Source organism: Ambystoma mexicanum, chromosome 9 (genome assembly GCF_040938575.1).
Source record: "Ambystoma mexicanum isolate Mex_15411 chromosome 9, UKY_AmexF1_1, whole genome shotgun sequence".
NCBI classification, from domain to species: domain Eukaryota; kingdom Metazoa; phylum Chordata; class Amphibia; order Caudata; family Ambystomatidae; genus Ambystoma; species Ambystoma mexicanum.
In genome coordinates, this window is record NC_090931.1 from 310,758,821 (window position 1) to 310,780,993 (window position 22,173).

The following is a 22,173-nucleotide window of genomic DNA, read 5'->3' on the forward strand; positions in this document are numbered from 1 at the left end:
GTACCGTAGATCTCACGGTCAGATCTCCCCTGAAGGACGCGACTGTCATATCTGAGCTGGCAGCAGTCCAGACAGACCCGACGAGATCCGCTGCAGAGCCCACGAGTCAAAAGTAGATGAAAAGAAAGACCGGTGAGTTGGCCTGAGATGCCAGATGACCGCGGGGCGCCCTGAAAAATAATTCATTGAAACTATTGATTTTGAATACCGAACAACTGTAATAAGGCAGCCAGGGCGCAACTATCTTGATAAGGGAAGCCAATCGGGGAATAATTGTAACTCGCATTACCAGAAGCCAAGAGGTTGCTGAAGAATGATACAAGGGTGGCCAGGGCGCAACTCTCCTGATAAGGAATACCAATTGGGAGATAATTGTAACCGGCATTGTCAGCATCCAAGAGGTTGTATGAGAGTAATACAAAGGCTGCAGGAGCACAACCCTCTTTATATGAGACGTCAATGGGGAGAAACTTGCAACCTGCATTGTCAACAGCCAAAAGGCTATAGAAGAGAAGAGTAATACAGAGACAACAAGGGCACAACTTCCCATTAATGGAATACTGATCTGGGGAAGAGACTATGAAGAGAAGCAGTTATTATTTTGTTCAAATCTTCTCTCATATGATACTAGTGTGGGGAATCTTGCAACAAGCATTACCACTCAACACCACTGTAGTTGTAGGAGTTTTGGTCCTGACAGGCGAGTAAACCAGGAAAGGGACCAATAGTACTTAGTCCTGGCAGACGAGTATACCAGGAAAGAAGACAATGATTTACAGCACGGTGGTTGTGGTAGAAGATCTGTTGGAAAATAACTTTCATCACCTTATCTTGAGGAACTGTAGCTTTACCAGAGGTAATTGCTTTGGGATCCTGACAAAAATGTTTCCATTGAAGAAGTGTGATGGGCTAATAATTACTTGACATTTGAAAGAGAACAATTGTGTTGGTTTATAAGCTTGTGTTTTGGAGGAGACATTTATTTTGCCAAGCAGGAGATTGGAACATAACAGTTGCTTTAAATTAAAACAAGCATTTGTTAACGAGACATTTACTTTGCCAAGTGGAAGGATACATTGAATGGAAAATACTTTTTGTGCTACGTTGAATGAAATTTTGTTATTACACAGGACTCTAGTGAATCCAAACTTTGCTCAAGGTATTCCTGAATTGAAACTGCAAAATATCCCTTGTATAATTGTGTTGTGTGTATTAGTGTGAGGGTCAGAGACTTTTAGGACACTAGGTCATTTTTCTTTAGTTTTAGTTTTCTAGGCAGGGCTATCCTTGTTAGGCTAGGGAAATATAGGCGTTTATCTCACCCATTTTGATCTAATAAAATGGCAACTTGTGAGAAAACGATACCTTTGTTTCCGTCTCGCATTTCTCACCCCTCACAGTGCCAATCAACCTGGGCTCCAAAATGATTCTGGCCATTGAAGGACATGTCCAAATGTTTGGCTTGGATATCGGGCGCAAAACCGGACGTCCCCAATCATGAGTGACATCTGACCACCGTACGTGTAGCCAAGGACCCGCCCACACAATCTGCAGCATCCAGTCGCGATATTTGGCAGGAAGCCTCGCTACCATCAGAGACAAAGGCCATAAAGCCTTCCAGTGTTCTCTCTCTAGGTATGTGTTCAGCCGCATCGGCCACAGCAGACCAAGAAGGAGAACTTTGCCAGAGCACAATAGGCATTCACAACACGTAGGGCAAGACTGCCCGATGCAAACCCCTTCTTCCCCACGGCATTGTGTTTCTTACTCTTCCTGTCAGGTTTAAGCGATGTTGAAGGTCTTCAGGTTAGCCATCATGGCCTGAACCATCAAACTAACCAGAGAAGCATGAGAGGATAGAAACGCTGGATACGACAGAGCAGAACAGTGTTTCTTTGCCAGGTCACTGTCAACTGCGGGAGCAGAAGCAGGCATCTCCCACATCTCCACCACTGGAGCCTCCACTGCCTCATTGAAGGACAGGAGCATCTCTTTCTTGGGGGCATTGTCCAGAATATCACAGTTCATACTAAAACTTAGTTCTGGATGGAGCAGAAATACCACAAGTATCGGCAACCATAGCAATCATGCGGCTTGAGGCTTAGCAGAGGTGGGAGCTGACAGAATGGCCATCTCAGAGGAAGTAACAAGTATACTGGCAACCTGTAGGTCCTCGGCCGACCCCAGCACATCCTCTGTGAAAACTCTCCTCCCTAGAAAGCAAGGGTTTCTAATCCAAGCGGTGCCTAGTCACCTACTGTGTCATAGATGTTATAAATCCTGGACATGAAAGCGTTAATAAGGAGAGGGACCTATTCCTGAGGAGCCCCTATGCTGATTGGTGCTGACGACGAAGCTGGTCCCAGTGCTGAAATGATGCCTGAAGGTTTGTCAGTGCAGAGGAACCTTGGCTGTCTGTGGATCCAGGCCCAAGCCCATAGGCATGCAGGAGTGGTCGCCAGCGGGTACCATGCCTGTTGCAACAGACGTGGGGGGACCCATCGGTGCCAAAGTTGACAGCACTGTTGCCAGAGCCAAAGACACCAAGGTCGAAGCAGCCAGCGCCTTGGCTGCAGGACTGGGTTGAAAAAGGTACTCGAGCCAGTCTCTCCATGCAATCCTTGGAGAGGTGGCTCTTCTTCTTAGAGGAAGAATGTTGGTGTGAATTGCTCGGGAGCGGGACCTCTTCCAATGATGTTTCTTCTTGAACTTTTCCTTCTCTTTCCGTGGAGTCAGCCTCGCTTTGGAATGGCATTCTGCACTGTGCAACTTCGAAGTAGAAGCCTCCCCTTTCGTCTTGTGAACAAAAGTTTAGATCTTTGCCTTTCGTCTTGTGGACAAAAGTGAAGATCTTTGCCACACTTTCCTGGAGGACCTTCAGCTGCATGGACAGGCACAACCCTTCATCATGGGTGTCATGATCTTTGCCCAAGCAATAGAGTCAAATCTGGGTCAGATGCAAGACAACATCTGCCAGCCACAATCCACACAGGGTTTGATGCCTGATGTCTTTGAAGGAGCAGGCATGGCACAGAGAAGAATTCTTAAAGTTCAACAAGCGTGTTCCCAAATAGCAAACAGAGTGAGTGGAGAAAAGGAACTGAAGTCACGGTGCACGGCGCCTCAATATATACTGGCTCAGTCATCATATCTGGTGCGGGGTGCGTAGAGGCATCTGACTGAGCCGACGCACAGCTGTGCTGTACCGCCTGGTGCAGGAAATGTTTCTGAAGAACATCTGTACTGTAGATAGGATTATCATAGATAAGGACTCCATTAGAGGAAGGAATCCATTTGAAAACAGGAACTGGAAGTTGTTGGCTGGTGGGTAATGTGATTGCATATTTTGCAGAAGCTTTCCGATCCGGTCGGCGGTGCAATCATTTCCAAAAATTTGTTGAAAATTAACTTATTTGGTTTTCATGATCATGCATCCATAGAAAGCCATTAAGTGAAATATGAAATGTAGCCGAGTGCTAGCTGAGGCAAACCAAGTCAGAACACGGAGCAGAGCAGGGATGACTGTTGTGGTAGAAAATGACAAGTGCTTTGAATATGGTTGGGACTACTGTGGTTCTAAGAGTGAGAGAACAAGTCCACCTCTAGTGGTGCACAATGCAGCTGAGTACTGATGGACTGTGCAAGAACCACAATGAACTCTTTTCTTTTGAGACATGGAGCTGGGGGACAGGGTGAAGCCTGAGTGGAGATTTTAGCAGGCTTCAGACACAGTATCTACGGTCTGAAAAGCCATGCTAGACATTCTATCCTACCAAAATACCCTTAGTTTTCATTGAACTACCTAAATTATCTGTTTTCACCCACCACTATGGTCACAAAACATTATTTGGCCCAGTGGATGGCCAGTTTAGCCGCATTCCACTACCTTGCAGGGGTTCTGGGTCAGTGACATTTTATACAGATTCCTCAGATACTTCTATTGCTCAAACTAACTGTTGTCTCTAGTCCCCGTCAAACCAAATTTTACCCTTCTGTTTTGCCATCACCGTGGTATTATGTTTGAGGCTTTATGTCGCTCATGTATTTTCTTGCAATTCTCTTACTGTTTGTCTTATGTTTCTTTGTTATCATCTATTTTCTGCACATACTGTTCATAGCCAAGGTAGCCTCAGCGATGTAAGATTCTCTGTATAGAAATAAAATGAATTCATTTTTGAACAATAGCAGTCTTAGTATTGTGCTGATCACCTTATCTTGAGGTGGGGTCGGTTCACAGTTAGTTGCTCAAATATAGTTTCAGAAAAACATACCAGAGATGGTAAGATGATCATATCTGTATCCACTGCTTTTGAAATAAGCTCTTCTGATCTTAACCGCTTGTTTGGTTGCCATTTTTGGGCCAATGTCCGTATTCTCTCATCTGTTGTGATGACGTCTCCATCAAACCTTTGAAACAATAGTTGAAAAGTTAAGCAATTCATCAAACCCAGTGCTATAACAACTGCACCACCGTAACACTGCAGGGCATGCCTTCAGCAGGCATTCAGAACCAGCACAATCTAACATTTCCTGCGGTTAATCCAAGAAACAAACACACACAAGATTCCTTTAAAAAAATTAGGAATATATAGCATAATATCTTTTAAATAATTAAAACATTTGAGCAGGTGATTATTCTAAATTTTAAATATGAACACTGTCAAAATCAGTGGGGTAGATTCACAAAAATAGTGCAAATTAATGAAGTGCAGAGAATGCACTTGTTTCATTTGCGCTATTTTTAGAAATGCACAGGTAAACTTATTCCCCAAAGGTGACTTTCGCATTTCAGTAGGGCTGGGCAGTGGCACAGATATGGGCTCTCCAGCCCCTTTAGAGCAAACTCCCAACATTAATGTACGACAGGCTCTCAACAACCACGCAGTTGCTGGGAGCGCATTTCACTGAGACTGGCCTTTAATGGTCATGCCTCTGTGAAATGACCAAAAAAAAGAAATTCTCTAATGCGACAGCCACGGTTTAACCAGTGAAACATAATGTGTTATGGTCATACCCCCGACTACGAAGATTCTGGACTGATGTTTGGGCTACTTTAGATGCTATTACAGGAGTGCACATTCAGCTAACCCCCTCTGAATGCAGGTTTAGTATTTTTGGTAAAGTATGTAGATGATTGTATACATTCTTGAATTTCTATCTTCTTCTGGCTAAGAGATGTAGATTCCATAACTGGACTCATCTAAATGCTCCAAATGAAGACCAAGGTATAAAATACATTATCTGGCACAACGAAAATGTAGACCTGTTGGTGCCAATTGTTAGAATGGATTTCTAAACTCTGGCCTGGTAGACAGATGTTTAGGAGGCTACCCCTGTTAGATGAACAGGGGACACTTCAGGGAAGATAGCCATACCAATTCAGTGTAACTTGGAGAGCAGGCAAAGCTAAATGATCACTTGTCTCCAATGAGCACACACAGTGGAACATCAGGAATTACAATTAGACAGTAGTATACAAAACTATACTATTTATTATAGGTCCAATAACAGCACAACGATCAATAAAATGCAATAGTTAAAAACCACACAAGCAACACACTATGCAATATATATACACTCACTGACTTCAGTGCGAGAAAGGTAATAACTCCATCAATACCTGTAAGGGAAAAGGGTGAATAACTTTTATAGCACAGTCTTCAGAGATGGAACTCCTAACTTTATAAGCCCAGCCCGAAGATCAATGGAGCCTTGTGCTCAATGGTCAATGCGTGCATAAAAGCGCTCAAGTGTGCATTAAGTTCACAAAGTACTTTTTAGGGAGCAGGAAAAAGTTAGGGGAAGAATTCTGAAGGGGTTAAACAGGTTCCGAGAGTAAGGAGAGGATTTGGTACAATGAACAAAGCTGTTCCCGAATTTTAGAGGGCTTTAGGAAGTGAATACTCCCCAAGCCAAAGAGAAGGCGAAAATAACCTTGCACAGGTAAATGCATTTGGATTAACAAAGGCCACCAGTAAGTCACTTCACTACTCACTGCCCTTAGCTCGTTTTTGGTCTAGCTAGAGGTGGTCATACGAGGTTCGGAATCCCACCCTCAGTTCAGCTTCCAGATGCAGCGGGTGTGGATACAGGTCTGGTTTTGGACAGGAGCTGTAACTCTAGATTTGGATGACGAACAAAGAAATCACCAATGCAGCAGGTCTCAGTGCTCAAGAAAGAACACAGGAAAACCACCTTCAGTGACCATCACTGTCGCACAATGACACTGCGGCACAAAACTCTCGCAGTATGACACAGCCTCCTATCTCGTGACCCAAACGTGCCGAGACGAAATTCGGCAGAGGAGTGCTTTGTTGGATAAGCCAGGATTTCCTAAAGCCTTTGGTCCAAATGGCGACGCTCCTATGCAGCAACCAAGGATTAAGATGGACAGTCCACTGGATGACCCAGGAACACTTCTGAACGGGCTCACTTGCAGGGTTACCAGTAGACTTTGAGACCGATTGTTCCCACCACTCCAAAGGTTCGAAGCACCTTTGCAGGTCTTCTGAGATAAAGCGCAAAGCATGGTTCCACCGGGACAACAACAGGATTCAGGTGTCAGCCGTCTTCAGTGCGTCTCAGGATCATCCTTGGTTATGCTCAGCTTTTCAGGATACTTGGTTCCGTCTGCAGGTCAGTTCTGACCTGTTGCTGATCTGCTGGAATGAATGCAGGACCTCTCCCCCATTAGCAGAGCCACGGAATTCATTTGTGGTTAGGTGCACTATGCAAAAACGATGCTAATGTCGTGCTAGGTGTGTGACTTAGTGCTGATATGATTTGGGAGTTAGCTCAGAGCAGTGTAGTGTAGGCTAATAGCAATTAACATTACTAAGTACTAATCCACAAACATCTAACCATAACAAACTAAATTAATTAGTAATTAGACTGGGATTTAGGCCCAAGCACAGCTGCAGGCTGGGGTGCATTAACTTGCATTGCAACATTGGATTAGAGAAATAAATGCACAAATTAAAAGTTGATATGCAGTGTGATAAATGTGAGGCAGAGCGAAATGAGAATGCAGTCACAAGAACAGCCCTTTGTTCGTTCAGGAAACAACAAAGGATGAAATGTTGTAGCTTTATCTGGGTTTGAGAAAGAGTGTTCTATAAAGGTTACACACAAAGGGTTTTGGAAAGTTACTGGGGTATTGGGTAGATGGCATGGGAGTGGCATTCCAGAACAGAGGCTAAAAGAAGTAAAGAATCCATACGGGATATAGGAGAAGAGGGATGTGAAGAGGAGGCTTATAAGCTAGGGAAGGAGGAGTGTCAGAGGGAGAAAAAGATTGAATGGGAGAAGAAGGAACAAAATAAGAAAAAAAAAAGGAAAATTTGAGCGAGATTGGGCGCTGGCTGGCTGTGGTGTGCTGCAGTCTGTGGGGAAAGCGGTAGCTGTGCCAGTGCAGGAAGGAGGGAGATGGTTGAGCGCTGGCAGTGGTGAGCGGGAGAGAAAGCGATGTTTAACTCTCAGTAAGCATAAGTGACAAAATAAAGAGAAATACCCATTAGAGGTAATATTATTCTAATAAGTGAAATGCCAGATAGGCACGAGGGAGGAAAAACCCAACTCCTATTCATTCAACAGATGTCTTTCTTTTCTGTGTGCAGTTAATCATTTGTTGGGCAGTGGGAGTTGTAGGCCTGCTGAAGCATTTCGGGGTTGCCTATAAAAATGTGTGTGTTCTGCCAGGTTTTCTAAAATATAAGCCAGGTTCGCTGTGCGCCAAAGGGGAACTATTGTGTTGGTTGGAAATTGAGAAAGTCTATGCCAGTGTACTATGATTATAAATACCCTATCAGGTTATGATAACTGCATTTTGCTAAGCTGCATTTAGATCTTGTTTTTCCCATCTCTGGCAAGTGTTATGAAATGCAACGTTGATGTGTTCTCTATGTTTTTTTAATCCTATTTTGCAAAGAGATGATAACATGCCAGAGAGCATTAAGGTGAAAACCATGTGTAGTTTGCTAATGTATGGTCTGCTTATTTTGTGATATAGTGTGTGGAACCTAGTGCATCTGAACTGTCAGTGCCAAAATGTAGTGTGCTTGGTAGCACTAAGTCTAGCATTGTCCTAGCCAAAGCGTACCATGTAAAAAGGTACAATGCAGAGCCCATTTCTCATGCTTTAGGAAACGAAAATCAGAGAAGCACGGGCCTAGGTAAAATTCCTTACACACAACTGGATTCGGGTGCCAGCCCTCTTCAGAGCATTGCAGGATCGTCCTTGGTTCTGCTCGGCTCTTCAGGATACTTGGTTCTGTCTGCAGATCGGTTATAACCTGTTGCTGGTTGGCTGGAATAAATGCAGGACCCCTCCTCATATCCACAGTCAGGCGAGTGCTCACACCCAACCCACTAATGGGAAGATGGGCTCTGTGCATATTGACCAGAAGTGGTCAAATCAGGGACCACTGGGATTCTTGCGCTCTAGTGCACACCAGGCACTCTGTCTTGATTGCCTATGAAAAGGCGTGACCACTAGTCTCTTCTTTCCACCTCGTTTGAGGCTGTGAAAACAGACCCCTGGTCATCAGTCACTCATGTAAAAACTCATGTAAAAACTCACCCTAGGCCGTGTCTCAGCGCTAAAAGACAGACATGCCCACGTTCATGTGCTCATCAACATGATTAAACACACACAGTCAGGAAATGTAAAGTTCTTAAACTCAAAGAGATTCTGAATTATACACTTGGCACAGGAGTTATCACATTAATGCATTTAATATGACCCTCTTCTGAGGGTTCTTATTCTCATTACACAAGCTAACGCAAAAGCATATATAACACAACATCACACCTATGACCAAGATTGCCATGTGGGCAAAGAGCATGTTTGAACGTGTAAGTATTAGAAAAGTGATGGTTTTAGTTAACAGCATAGGTAACATTTATCTATCATTGAGCTATGCTACACTACACTATACGCCATCAGTCTCCAAGCACACATCAAACGTAGACTTGTCACTCACGTTTAAAGCGGAGTGTGCTTCAAATCAAACAGCTCCTTCTTGGGTTGACAAGTTCTGCTTAGCTGGGACTGTCTCTCTCACTCCTATGCTGCTGTTCTGCATTCATCCCCAGTCCCTAACGGGCTTGAATGGACTGGCAAGACTGCCGGGCTTCCTGCTTTTCCTTCCCCTCCTTGTGCTGGGCTATATATCTATCAAGTAACATGGTGGCCCTGCACGTGCGAAATCATCATATCCGCTGTTTGGAACAGTGAGGGAGATAGCATATCACTTTGTTCATTCGAGGTAGAACTCCTATGTAAAACTACATTAGATGGGTTTTTGCACCTCAAAGTAAGATCTCTGTACCCGTTTAGTACATGTAAATCCAAAACACACGAACCGTGATTAAGGAGGCTGGATAACCAATTCACTCACATACTAATTATCGCAACATATACATTTATTTTGTACATTAATTATTCACAAACACATTAAATATACCCTATTTTATAGGCAATTGAAAATCATTACCCAAGAAACCAAAAGAAACATAGCACAGCAACTATTCCATCAGTCATACACAGGCACACCAACAAATGTCCACTTACACACTCACATCCAATGGCGACAAGGACGGTCAAGGCTCATACAGACCTCCTTATCGCTCGACACAGAATATTTACACAGTTAGAAGTATAACCCAAAGAAATCTACAGTTTATACACTAATCCACATATAGTTCATGTAGGCTTGTCACGTCTACATATGTTTCGGTCACACTCAGGCCAACAATGGTGGCCACACAGTTCAAAAGGACCTTCTTCAGGACAAATACAAGAGTGGTCCTTTCCACACTTCTGTCTTTGCTGTGTCGATGGAAGGTGAAAATACCGTTCTTAATGGTTTCTGGCTCCCTATAAAGTATAAAAACATTCATTCAGAATCCAGCCTCATTACTTCTATGTCCAAGACATCATAAACCAATTAAGCTCAAAAACAACCCAAATGTGGTTGTATTCAACCCACACTAACCTCAACTCACCACGTGGTGTGGGTAGTCTAGGTTCCACAGAAATCAATCCTAAACACTCGAGAGTACTGGATTCCTCAGTCTGCTCGGACTCTTCCTAATGTCAGATGGTCCCCTAAAAAGGGACCGGATCTAGCAAGCATTAGCTTATGCCTCAAATCTCAATGCATATGTAGAACAGAATGGTTCACTCGCAAGAAAAAACTTATATATATGTGGGAAAACATTTGTCTGCCCCTAAACTGCGCTCTGCCTCATTATTGAGCTGGTGCTATTGGGCTAGAGCGGACAGGGCTCTAAAATTTGCAGAAGAATGTCAGCAAAAAGATACAGGTAGGCAGATAAACAACACCTCCAACTTAATACCAAACTTGCCCAAGCACTCACGACCATTTACTAAGTTTAAAAAAAAAATGTCTTTAATTAATCAAAAGTTGTGCAAAATGTTATAAAAAGCATAGATGGCAATACCTGGTCAGACCAGGCACAAGGCACCACTCACCCCAACGGGTGGAAAGACGCCACGCGTTCCGCTCGACTCGCGAGCTTCCTCAGGCTTGTAGTTGTTCCCAACATGTGTATTCTCGTTTTTATAATGGCTCATGGGCTATGTCATGTGCTTCCTCCACCTGCTACTTCACGCGTCACGTGATGCACTACTACAATCTGGCTAAAAAAGAACTCTATGGTTCTACATGACGGAGAATCCGCCATCTTGGAATGGCTCAGGTCTAATGGACCTTGAGTGTAAATGTAGGGAGGTAAAATACTCGGGAATCCTTTATAAATTTAAATTCAGACTAGCGCGCGTGAATGACAAAGTCAGGGGGAGTCAGACACGTCCCATTGAGAGAACAGTATATATAAAAACTTTGTAACGAGATTTCGCGCCAGTGCGCAATATCAATATTTGTTGCCTCACCGTGCGAGAAACATTTTCCACGGTGTGGCAAACTATCCGCATGAAGGGGTGAGTGCAAAAAAACGAATGTCGCTGCTATGGCCCAATGTTGGTAATGTCCACCCGCACAATACATGAGAAGGAGATAGCCTTAGTTTATACAGCAGGTGTGCTCAATCAATGACTGGTTATGGCGCAATGCATGTTGGACCAGCTAGTCCCTAATTCGCCAAAATCACAAATGCTAGTGCATCTTTTTAGAAATTAAGGCGAATTTAAACAAATATGCAAGCACCTATCATCCCATACCTCAATGCATTGATAAAGTGCTAGTGCATGATAGGAGCAGCATTAGGTTAGGGATTAAGGTGAATTCAGACAAAAATAAAAACGCCTGTCGTCCCATATAGAGTAATAAAAGGCTATCCGTGGATAATATTGATTGAGCACACCTGCTGTATAAACTAAGGCTATCTCCTTTTTTGCACTCACCCCTTCATGCGGATAGTTTGCCACACCGTGGAGAATGTTTCTCGCACGGTGAGGCAACAAATATTGATATTGCGCACTGGCGCGAAATCTCGTTACAAAGTTTTTATATATACTGTTCTCTCAATGGGACATGTCTGACTCCCCCTGCCTTTGTCATTCACGCGCGCTAGTTTGAATTTAAATTTATAAAGGATTCCCGAGTATTTTACCTCCCTACATTTTCACTCAAGGTCCATTAGACCTGAGCCATTCCAAGATGGCGGATTCTCTGTCATGTAGAACCATAGAGTTCTTTTTTAGCCAGATTGTAGGAGTGCATCACGTGACGCGCGAAGTAGCAGGTGGGGGAAGCACATGACATAGCCCATGAGCCATTATAAAAACGAGAATACACATGTTGGGAACAACTACAAGCCTGAGGAAGCTCGCGAGTCGAGCGGAACGCGTGGCGTCTTTCCACCCGTTGGGGTGAGTGGTGCCTTGTGCCTGGTCTGACCAGGTATTGCCATGTATGCTTTTTATAACATTTTGCACAACTTTTGATTAATTAAAGACATTTTTTTTTAAACTTAGTAAATGGTCGTGAGTGCTTGGGCAAGTGTGGTATTAAGTTGGAGGTGTTCTTATCTGCCTACCTTTATCTTTTTGCTGACATTCTTCTGCATATATATATATATATATATATATATATATATTTTCTTTTTTATTTATATTTTTATTTACCTCTGATCTTCGAAAGGTAGCACCTTTAGATGGATGGTTAGTCCCGGGGGGGATTATCAAATACGTCCTGCTGAGAAAGCCACCAAGGGTTGCATCTATTTGTGGACTGGGGATGCCTGTAATACATGATATACAGACTCAGAATTCAATTTGTAATAGTGGGTGACACATAGCTTGCACCTGCTTCATGTACTTACAGTTAAATAGTTTGGTTCCATGTATATCCCACTGTATCACAACTTGAGGGGATCCTCAAACTCTGCAGAGAGGATACAAACCCTCATTAAAACTAGAGGACTGACAATCTAGTGAAAGTCACGAAAACCTGCAAAATATGGACCCACACCAATGTCATGATTACACTAATGACCTTTCCAAAAGACTTAGAAATATGCTAAATTAACCTAAAAGACACAGTCCTATAATGGCAGTGCCACACTCAGTATACGATTATGGCTAAACAGATTGAACAAATTAATCATCTTGCGGACACCACGCTAAGGACAGGACTCAAAGTGGCGCGAGGGCGTTAAGCAGAAAACTATCACGCAAGCCACAAATGACCTATCCTCTGCTGATGGCCGTGAGGCATAACGCAAGGCTCACCATAACACTGCAATCAGATACGCGCGTCAGAAGCTGTCGCCGAGTCAATACGAAAAGGCACTCCGTGATCGAAAGAGACTACTTCCTGTATAGCCGCGTCATCCAGGTGGACATAGATGACGGACTACAGGGTATGAGGCCAAGTCAGTGACCTCAAAAAATGACTCAAGAGAAATATTCAGAAGAGAGTTCTCCTCATTTGTATGGAAAGAACACTGTATCTAGTGCAGCATGTCTAAAAATGACGTGTAGTCAATCTGTCATACTGACAACAAATTACAAACAATGTATAGACTATATGGGATACATTACTCACCGTAATCATATTTCTGATGCTTGTATCTGCTTAGATTCACATGCTGTGCATAGGCCGACATCTAGTGGAAGCTGCGGAGTATTACAGTTTGTTTTTCGAAACTCGAAAATGGGCATCGACACAGGGCGTGCCAGTAATACTATCCCTAGTGTGACGTCCACTGTACCCAAGATCCCTCACGCGTCTAGGATCCTCAGATTGTATTTTCTCTGACATGAGGTAGCATGAGGAGTAGCGTGAGTACAGATAATCCAAGCAGATAGACAGAAAGGTAAGACTACAAGCAATCATGCGCCTTCTCTTGGAGGGGAGGAAGGGTGGGTCGCATGTGAATCCAAGCAGATACAAGCATCAGAAATACGATTACGGTGAGTAATGTATCCCTTCTGAGGCTTGTGGAATCTGCTTAGATCACATGCTGTGCATAGATTAGCGAGCAGTACCAGAAGAAGGAGGTGGGATGTGAGAAGGGTCATGAGCAAATAAGTGTCTTAGAACCGCTTGTCCCACTTGTGTATCTGCCTTGGAATGGGTGTCAATGCAGTAATGCTGAGTAAAAGTGTGAATAGAGCTCCAAGTAGCTGCTTTGCAAATGGTGTCAAGGGGAACATTTGCAATGAAAGCCAGAGTGGCCCCAATGCCTCCAGTAGAGTGGGCCCTTGGCATAAAAGGCAGAGTCTTTTCAGAGAGTGAGTAACACAGCTGGATACAGTTAATAATCCACTTTGAGATGGCACCTTTAGAGACGCGATCCCCCTCTCTGCCTGTAGCTACGGAGACAAACAGTTGATCTGTTTTCCTTAGCGGTCTTGTTTTATTTACATAGTAGAGGACCGCCCTACGCACATCTAGGGTGTGTAGTTTCACCTCAGCCGAGCTTTGCGGGTTCTGGAAGAAAGCCGGAAGCTTGATGGACTGGTTTACATGGAATTTTGATATAAATTTAGGTGAGAACCTAGGGTGTGTGCGTAAAACCAGTTTGTCTTTATGGATAGTAAAGAAGGGATCCTGCACTGACAGAGCCTGAATTTCACTGACCCTTCTTATAGAAGTAATAGCTACTAAGAAGGCCGTTTTATAAGTCAGGTGTTTGAGACTGCTTTTATGCATGGGTTCGAAAGGGGGGCCCATGAGCTTGGCTAGCACCACATTAAGGTCCCACCCTGGCGGTGGGTTTGAAATAGGAGGGTTAAGTCTCTTTACTCCTTCCATGAAGGCTTTAACTACTGGTACTTTCCACCACGACACCTTGCTATGGGAAGTGGTGTAAGCCGAGAGGGCTGCCAGGTGTACTTTCAGTGAGTTAAAAACCAATCCTTCATCTAGCAGGTGGAGCATGTATGTAACAATAGTGGAAGGAGTGCAATCAACTGGGTTGATTTGTCTACTCTGGCACCAGATAACGAACCTCTTCCACTTGTCAAAATAACAGTGCCTTGTGTTTGGCTTCCTAGATTCCTTTAGGATGTCCATACACCTCTGTGGCAAATTGAGGTGTCCAAACTCTATGACCTCAGGAGCCATGCTGCCAGGTTCATTGAGTTGGGTTGCTGGTGCACTGTTTGACTTTGGTGCTGGGACAGTAGGTTGTACCAGGCTGGAAGTTTGATGGGCTCGCACACCGCCATCCTGCGTAGGTGTGGGAACCACGGTTGTCTTTCCCACATGGGAGCAACTAGGACGAGCGTCATTGATTCCCTGTTCATCTTGTTCACCACTTTCCTGATGAGAGGAGTTGGTGGAAAAGCGTACGCAAACATCCCTGACCAGTTCATCCACAGGGCGTTCCCCTGGGAGTCTGGTTGGGGGAACCTGGATGCAAATCCTGGGCATTGTCTGTTTTCGCTTGTGGCGAATAAGTCTATAGTGGGGAAACCCCACTGAGAGAAGAGATCTTCTACGACCTCTCTGTGAAGAACCCATTCGTGTTCCTCTGGGAGGGAGTCTCTGCTCAGAGCATCCGCTAGGGAATTGAGCTCCCCTGGAACATGTTGTGATGACAGGAAGATGTTCCGTCTGAGTGCCCATATCCAGATTTTCTGGGCAAGCTTGGACAGATTTGGCGAGCGAGTCCCTCCTTGCTTGTTCAGGTAGAACATGGCTGTAGTGCTGTCCGTCCGGATTTGCACTGACAGGTTTAGTAGATGGGGCTTGAACGCCTGAAGCGCTCTGAATACTGCCAGAAGCTCTAGCAGGTTGATGTGGTTCTTGGCCGCTGAGTGAGACCAGAGACCCTGAGCAGTGTGGTGGAGATGGTGAGCTCCCCACCCCGTCAGACATGCATCTGTAGTGACTACTGCCTGTACTTCGGGATCGTAAAAGGGTTTCCCCTTTGCGAGATTCTCTCTTGTCCACCAGTGAAGGCTTTGTACCAGTGTTGGCGAAACGACCACTAGATCGTCCCACTGACCACTTGCCTGAGACCACTGTTTCGCCAACCATTCCTGCATGGGACGCATGCGCAGGGGCGCGTGGGGGACTAGGTAAATGCATGACGCCATCATGCCCAGTAAACGCATTGCTTTGCGTACCGTTATTTGTTGACCGGACTGATAATGCGGAATTTGCCGTAGTATATTCCGAATTCTTTCTTCTGAAGGAAAGGTCAACCCCTCCTGGGTATCCAGGATTGCTCCTAGGAATTGTTTTGGAGGTGCTTGGCACCAGGATTGACTTCTTCTCGTTGATTGAGAAGCCTAATTCGTGGAGGAGGTCGATAGTCCTTTGAATGTTTGTCCTGCAAATTCCTGGGGTTTCCCCCGTTATGAGCCAGTCGTCCAGATAAGGGTACACTGGGATTGCCTCCCTGCGTAGGTGTGCAGCCGCCACCGCCAGTACCTTGGTGAATACCCTTGGTGCTGAAGCTATCCCGAAGGGCAGTACCTTGAATTGGTAGTGGCGACTGTCCACCCTGAAGCGCAAGTACTTTCTGTGCGCTGGGAACATGGAAATATGAAAATAAGCATCTTTCATATCCAAGGTTGCCATGTAATCCCCTTTTTTAGGAGGGGGATTACCTCTTGTAGCGTGGTCATACGAAATTTTTGGGGCTTGACATACTTGTTGGCAGGCCGTAAGTCCAATACTGGGCGCATTGTCAAGTCTTTCTTTGGCACAAGGAAGTAAGTTGAATAAATACCCTTGTTTACCTGGTGTCCCGGGACGAGTTCTATCGCGTCCTTTTGTAGGAGAATGGCGATCTCCTCGAGGAGAATCTTCTGATGTTCTAAGGAGTGTACTCTTTGTCGTGGAGGATGGTTCCGGGGACGCTGCAGTAGCTCTATACAATATCCCGTGGATACTGTTGACAGCACCCATCTGTCTGATGTGATCCCTTCCCAAGCCTGGGTGAAGTTTGAAATGCGTCCCCCTACTGGGGTTGCGTGAGAAGGGACCCTGAACTGAGCGTCACTGCTTTGGTGGAGGCGTGCCACCTCCCTTGCTGGGGCTGCCTCTGCCTTTACCACGACCTCTCCTATTACCTCTGCCGTAACCCTGGGTAGACTGTTGGTTGTTGTTCCACTGTGTACCCTGCCCCTGGGAATAGTTAGATCCTCTCTGGGAATTTTGGCCGCGTGGGCGACGAAAATTACTATTCCCTCTCTGGTTAGGGGGTTTATTGGTTAACTGGCCAAGGGATTTGAGTGTCTCGTATTCGTCCTTGGCATTTTTCAGTGCGTCTTCGACCGCCTTACCAAACAACAGATCGGCTTCCACCGGTTTGTCTAACAATGATGCCTGAGTTTCTGCCTTAAAACCAGACTGCCGTAACCACGCATGTCTCTTGATAACAGTACCTTCTGCTATCAATCTGCCTGCGTTATCCGCGGTGTCGAAGGTTGCTTTCAAAATGCAATCAGACACGGCTCTACCCTCTGCGGAAATCCAAGCTAATTGGCCCTTTAACGGTTCAGGAGCAGAGGCTATGAGAGCCGCGACTTCTTCCCACTGATGGCAGTTGTAGCTGGCCAACAGGGTGGTGGAGTTAGCAATCCTTGCTTGATAGGCGGACGTTGAGGCTACCTTCCTGCCGAAACCGTATAGTTTTTTGCTCTCCTTGTTGGGAGGAGCTTCTGACGAAGACAAGGGTGTTCCAGCCCTCTTACGAGTGTTGGTAACAACTAGGGAGTCTGGCTTCAGATGTCCTCTTATATAGAGAGGGTCAGACTGAGCTGCCCTGAAAAGTTTTTCAACCCTGGGATTGACTGCTCTGGTGAGGTTTGGGTTCACCAGGGACGGATCTATTCTCCGCTGAATGGATTTAAGGATAGGGATGGTCTGGGCAACCGGCCTCCTTTCTCCCACTAACTCTTCTGCGAAGTCCCTTTCCTCCTGTACACCGTGGGTGTCAATGTGGAAATGTTCTGCTGCGCGAGCGAGAACCTCATTTAGGAGGGGCTAGTTATCGACCGGGGAGTCGGTAACCCGGGCTTCGTTCTCTACCGGGGAATCTACTCTGTATGTTTCCGGGTCATCCTCTTCTTCTTCCTGGTCCTCATCATCCCCATAGTAGCCCGTCCCGGTTTGCTCTTCTATCATACCAAATTCTTGGTCTCCACAAAAGGAAGCCTCTCCTTGATACCGTGAGTATGGTGTTGAGTAAGGTTGTACCTCGAAGGGTTCAGACCTCATCGGGGTTTCAAACCGGGCCTTCTTACTCGGGGGGGATAGGATCAGTAGAGCCTGAGGGTGTGGCCCCTTGTGGATCATACGAGAGGAAATGTTCTGGATTTTTATCATAAAAATCAGCCAAAGAAGACATTCTTGACATGACCCTATCTATGTCTTCACTGGACCATTTTTTGGAACTGGGAATGACTCTCTCAGCAAGTCTATGGGATTTATCTTGAGTAGCTTTGCTGGTTGTGGACCTATCAGCAGACCTGGGCTTGTCTGTCTGTTTAGGGGGGGGTGGAGTGTTTCACAGGTGTGGAAGAATGTACAGGTAGTTTCTTCTGCTGTTTTCCCCCCTCCCCGTGCGTAGAAAAATGTTTTCCCTGTCCCTTAGTGGCTCCGGAGTTTTTCGACGCCTGGCGTCGAGGATCGGGAGAGGTGTCCCTGTCCTTCGAGCGTGGGGCCTCGCTGGCTTTAATTGCGGGCTCCGCCTCCTGGAGCGCGGCCTGGGGGTGGAAGTCGTCTTCGTCTACCGACGGTCGAACTTCTGTTAGCCTAGGGAGCGAGGCACTCTTGGCAAGAGTGGATGATTGCCTGGAGTCATGCGGCGATCTTGATCGAGAGCGTCCAGAGGACACCGAATCGGACCGTTCTGTCTGTGCCTCTTTCCGAGAACTCGACGTCGTCGAGTCTCGGTTGGACTTAGTGTGTTTTGTGTGTGTAGTATGTGAAGCGCTTGCGTCGCCGGGGGTCTTCCCCATAGCCGCCCTGCCGGACGACCTTCCGAGGTTGGGGACCTGCGCTCGGCTTTCTTTCGATGGGGTAATGCCCTCGCCGTCCGAAAGTACGGCGTCGCTGCCATCGCTGAAGGCGCCCTCCACTGCCATGGCCGCCTGCCTGGTGTGGTGGGCCCAACGCTTCGTCGAACGGTCCTTAAGTGTCTTAGGTTTAAACCTACTACACGCTCTGCAGTTCGCTTCGGGGTGGTCCCTCGGCAAGCAGAGATTGCACGTGGCGTGCCTGTCGACCCACGGGTATTTGCAGTTGCACTTGGGGCAGAATTGAAAAGGGGTACCCTCCATACGCACCTTGAGGCAGCGGGCTGTTAAGTGTAGGAAATGTGTAAGGTGTACCTATATACCAAGAGTGTAGAGTATGTACCACCCCCCACTCTCCCTACTTGCAGGGCCGAGGCCAGCGGCCTACCGGGCCCGGGCCGAGGCCAGCGGCCTTCCGAGGCCCAAATCCGTCGTGCAGCAGCCGACGGTCGATTTCTTCTCCAGCCGGCGTCGAGTGTCGAAGTTCGACGTTGGGGTGGGGAAGGATGTCAATAGATTAATCTTTTAAAATTTTAGCAAAAGTATGGCTAAGGCCAGGGGACTCCGCAAGATGCTTCCGACCAGTATGGCGGAAAAAACAATCTGAGGATCCTAGACGGATCTTGGGTACAGTGGACGTCACACTAGGGATAGTATTACTGGCACGCCCTGTGTCGACGCCCATTTTCGAGTTTCGAAAAACAAACTGTAATACTGCACAGCTTCCACTAGATGTCGGCCTATGCACAGCATGTGATCTAAGCAGATTCCACAAGCCTTAGAAATATATATATATATATATATATATATACATATGTATATATATATATATATAGAAAGGGTATGTGAGCAACACTGTACTGCTCAACGCATACCGCATCCCAATAAGACTGGAGATGCCTTGCCAGCAGGTACTCCCTCAACCATAACATCCGTTGTACACAGTGCTAGTAGATGTAATCAAGTAAGAGTTGCCCATTTCCTATAGCCAGTGTGAGGGCAATGGAAGTCCCCCTTCACACAAACTATTTCAGATGAAGAAAATACCACCTAATCGACTGCTGTCACACTCATAGTGAGCCAATAATGGTCCAATTCCAGAACATATCATTAGGGAATACAGTGATCACTACTGTCGCTGTGATATATATACATGTCCATTATAGTCTGTTCCATTCCACGGAAATATTCATACCATGTTTGACCGTGTCGAGAAGATAAATCCAACGTTGCTCCACCTTGTGGAGCATAGCGCTCATGTCTCCTCCTCAGGTAGGACTTTTCACGGTTTGTAAAATGAACCATTTGATATCGTTTTCTGTACGATTACCTTCAGAAAAGTGCTCGACTAAGGGTTTGTCTTTAACTTTGTTCCTCAAACATTATATGTGCTCAGAGATCCTCATCCTGACTTGTCTCATGGTTTTTCCCACATATATGAGCTGACATGGACACTGGATCACATAGATCGCATTCTTAGTACCAGAGTTTGTGTGTTTCGAAGGGACCACCTGATGTTTTGATGTACAAATTCACGTTTTGTCTCAGTAAAGGAACATGCTGCACATTGCCACATGTGTAATGCCCCACAATAGGGGGTAACCCCCACTGGTTCAATACAGTCTGATTGTTCTGTTGTTCCACATAAGTGTGGACTCATTTTTGCCTGAGGTTCGGGTTTCTTTTGAACGCAAACATCAGTTTTGCTTCCAGGCTGCCAGCCCCTATTTATGCTGTTTTTAATCGCATTACTAATAGGTGAGTATGTCGATACACATACAAGACGCCTGTCTTGGGACGTATCTTTCATTTCAAGACATACCTCTCGGTGCGTATTAGATGCACGTTTCATTGTGTGTCTCACTAACATTTTGGGGTAGCCACGACTGATCAATCTTTCCTTAAGGTTCAGTGCGTGTTCAATAAAATCAGTCTTGCTTGAACAATTGCGTCTGATCCGCAGAAATTGCCCGTAGGGCAAATTCTGTCTCACACCTACAGGATGAAAGCTTGAATAATGCAGAGAGTTTTGTAATGCTCACCTGGCTCCCACGGAGGCGCTGGTCTAGTCTGGGTTGCTGTGGCCTCTTCAAGCGTCATGCGCAGAACTCGGACCACCGATTGAACAGGACCCCCAAATCTTGCTTGTCTGGCCCGTAGGAATATTCTTCTGCAGATGAGAAAGGGGATTAACTGTCTGCAGAATAGTGTGCTTGCTCCCCCCTTTCCCCCTTCGTTCTTCTCTGACTTCCTCCAAAACCCCCGGTTTAAGCTCACCTTATGGTTTGGAAGGATGAACTCTCCATCCTGCTTCTGGTGCAGGGGTGCGCGTTCGTCCAGTTACTTCACTGGTTTTCAGAATGGCGCTGGCAAAATCCACTTGACTTTTCTGAGCGATACGTTGTAAGTATGAAGATTCAAAAGTTCAAGTGTGAGCCTCTTTTTTTTTTATGTTGTCTTCCTAACCTGTGATCTGTCCTTTATTTCAGGTGCAGAACGAAGGCGATGCGTTGAGGGGTTAAATTGCTGATGGTAAAATCAGGTGAGTTAGTGATGAGGGCGACCCCTCTAAATGTCTTTATAATTCCCCAGTAATGTCTTTTGTCCTTTCCCCAAAGGGGCCGGGGTGCGGTACCTGCCAACGAAGCGGCGCCGACCCGAAATGTGGAATGGTTCACCAAGAAAAGCCGGTAAGTATTATGGCTGAAAATTCGGCTTTCCTCCTGTGTTCCCTCTGCTCACCTTTTGTCTCTTCTTCTCTCCCCTAGGTGCAGAGATGTGGCGACCGGTGCTGACAGCCGCGATGGAGCCGGGAGATGTCTCGAGGACAGGTGAGTGAAGCGCGGCGCTGCAGCGAGCAACGCAATGCTTTTAAATGGAAGTCTTTCTTCAAGAATGCTGGCGTGAAGATTCCAGATGCAGGTAAGAAGTTTGAATAAGTTCTTGGTTTTCACCTTTCTCTTCTCTTCTTTCCTTACAGGGGTTCCAGGTTCGAGGCGGGCGTGGCTGGAGTCCAGGTGCAGGAGCAGACACGGTGAGCGTTCAGCTGCTGAGATGCAGAACAACGCGAAGCACGTGTGGCTGTCTGGGCGTGGCTTAAATAGCCTTGGAAGAAGTACTAGGTAAGTATTCTTCCACAGCCTCACCCAAATAACAAAATAGTCCCTTCAGTAAAATAGTCCCTCCTAAGCCTCATTTGGCTTGCGTCTTCATGCAGCATGGTCTGCATCAGGTGAGTATGCAGCATGGTCTGCATCAGGTAAGTGCACCAAACACTTTCCTTTATGAGCCTGGCGCCTATGGCGCCAGGACTGATGTCCAACATGAGCCTGGCGCCAAAGGCGCCAGGACAGAGTCCAAAGAGCCCCTATAAGGGGCCGCTGGGCTTTTACCCGGGGGCATGATGCCTGCTCCCGGGGGTGCTGGGCCTGGCCTGGTGCTCCGGGGGTAGGCATCATGACAGCACTCCCCCCCCCCCCCCCAAGGCCCCTCCCAAGGTTGTTCCCTCTGGAGGTTTCGGTTTGTTTGGGAAATTCCGATGGAACCTTTTTACTAGCCGAGGTGCATGTACGTGGTCGCTGGGTTCCCAAGACCTTTCCTGAGGCCCGTACCCCTTCCAATCAATTAGATAGAAAAGTTTTGATTTTGAGATCTTAGAATCCAAAATGTTCTTCACCTCAAATTCAGGCTCCCCATCTATCTGGATTGGT

General features: G+C 46.1%; 1 protein-coding gene across 3 annotated transcripts in view; it reads right to left on the reverse strand.

Annotated features, from left to right (window-relative positions):
* The window catches only part of ZZEF1 (zinc finger ZZ-type and EF-hand domain containing 1), a 3,309,810-nt gene that overhangs the window by 364,840 nt on the left and 2,922,797 nt on the right, over positions 1 to 22,173 (reverse strand). For all 3 annotated transcript variants that reach the window (XM_069614719.1, XM_069614718.1, XM_069614717.1), the window contains exon 47: positions 4,272 to 4,407. In XM_069614719.1, coding sequence (XP_069470820.1) covers positions 4,272 to 4,407 — 136 coding nt within the window. The remainder of the gene's footprint in view (positions 1 to 4,271; positions 4,408 to 22,173) is intronic.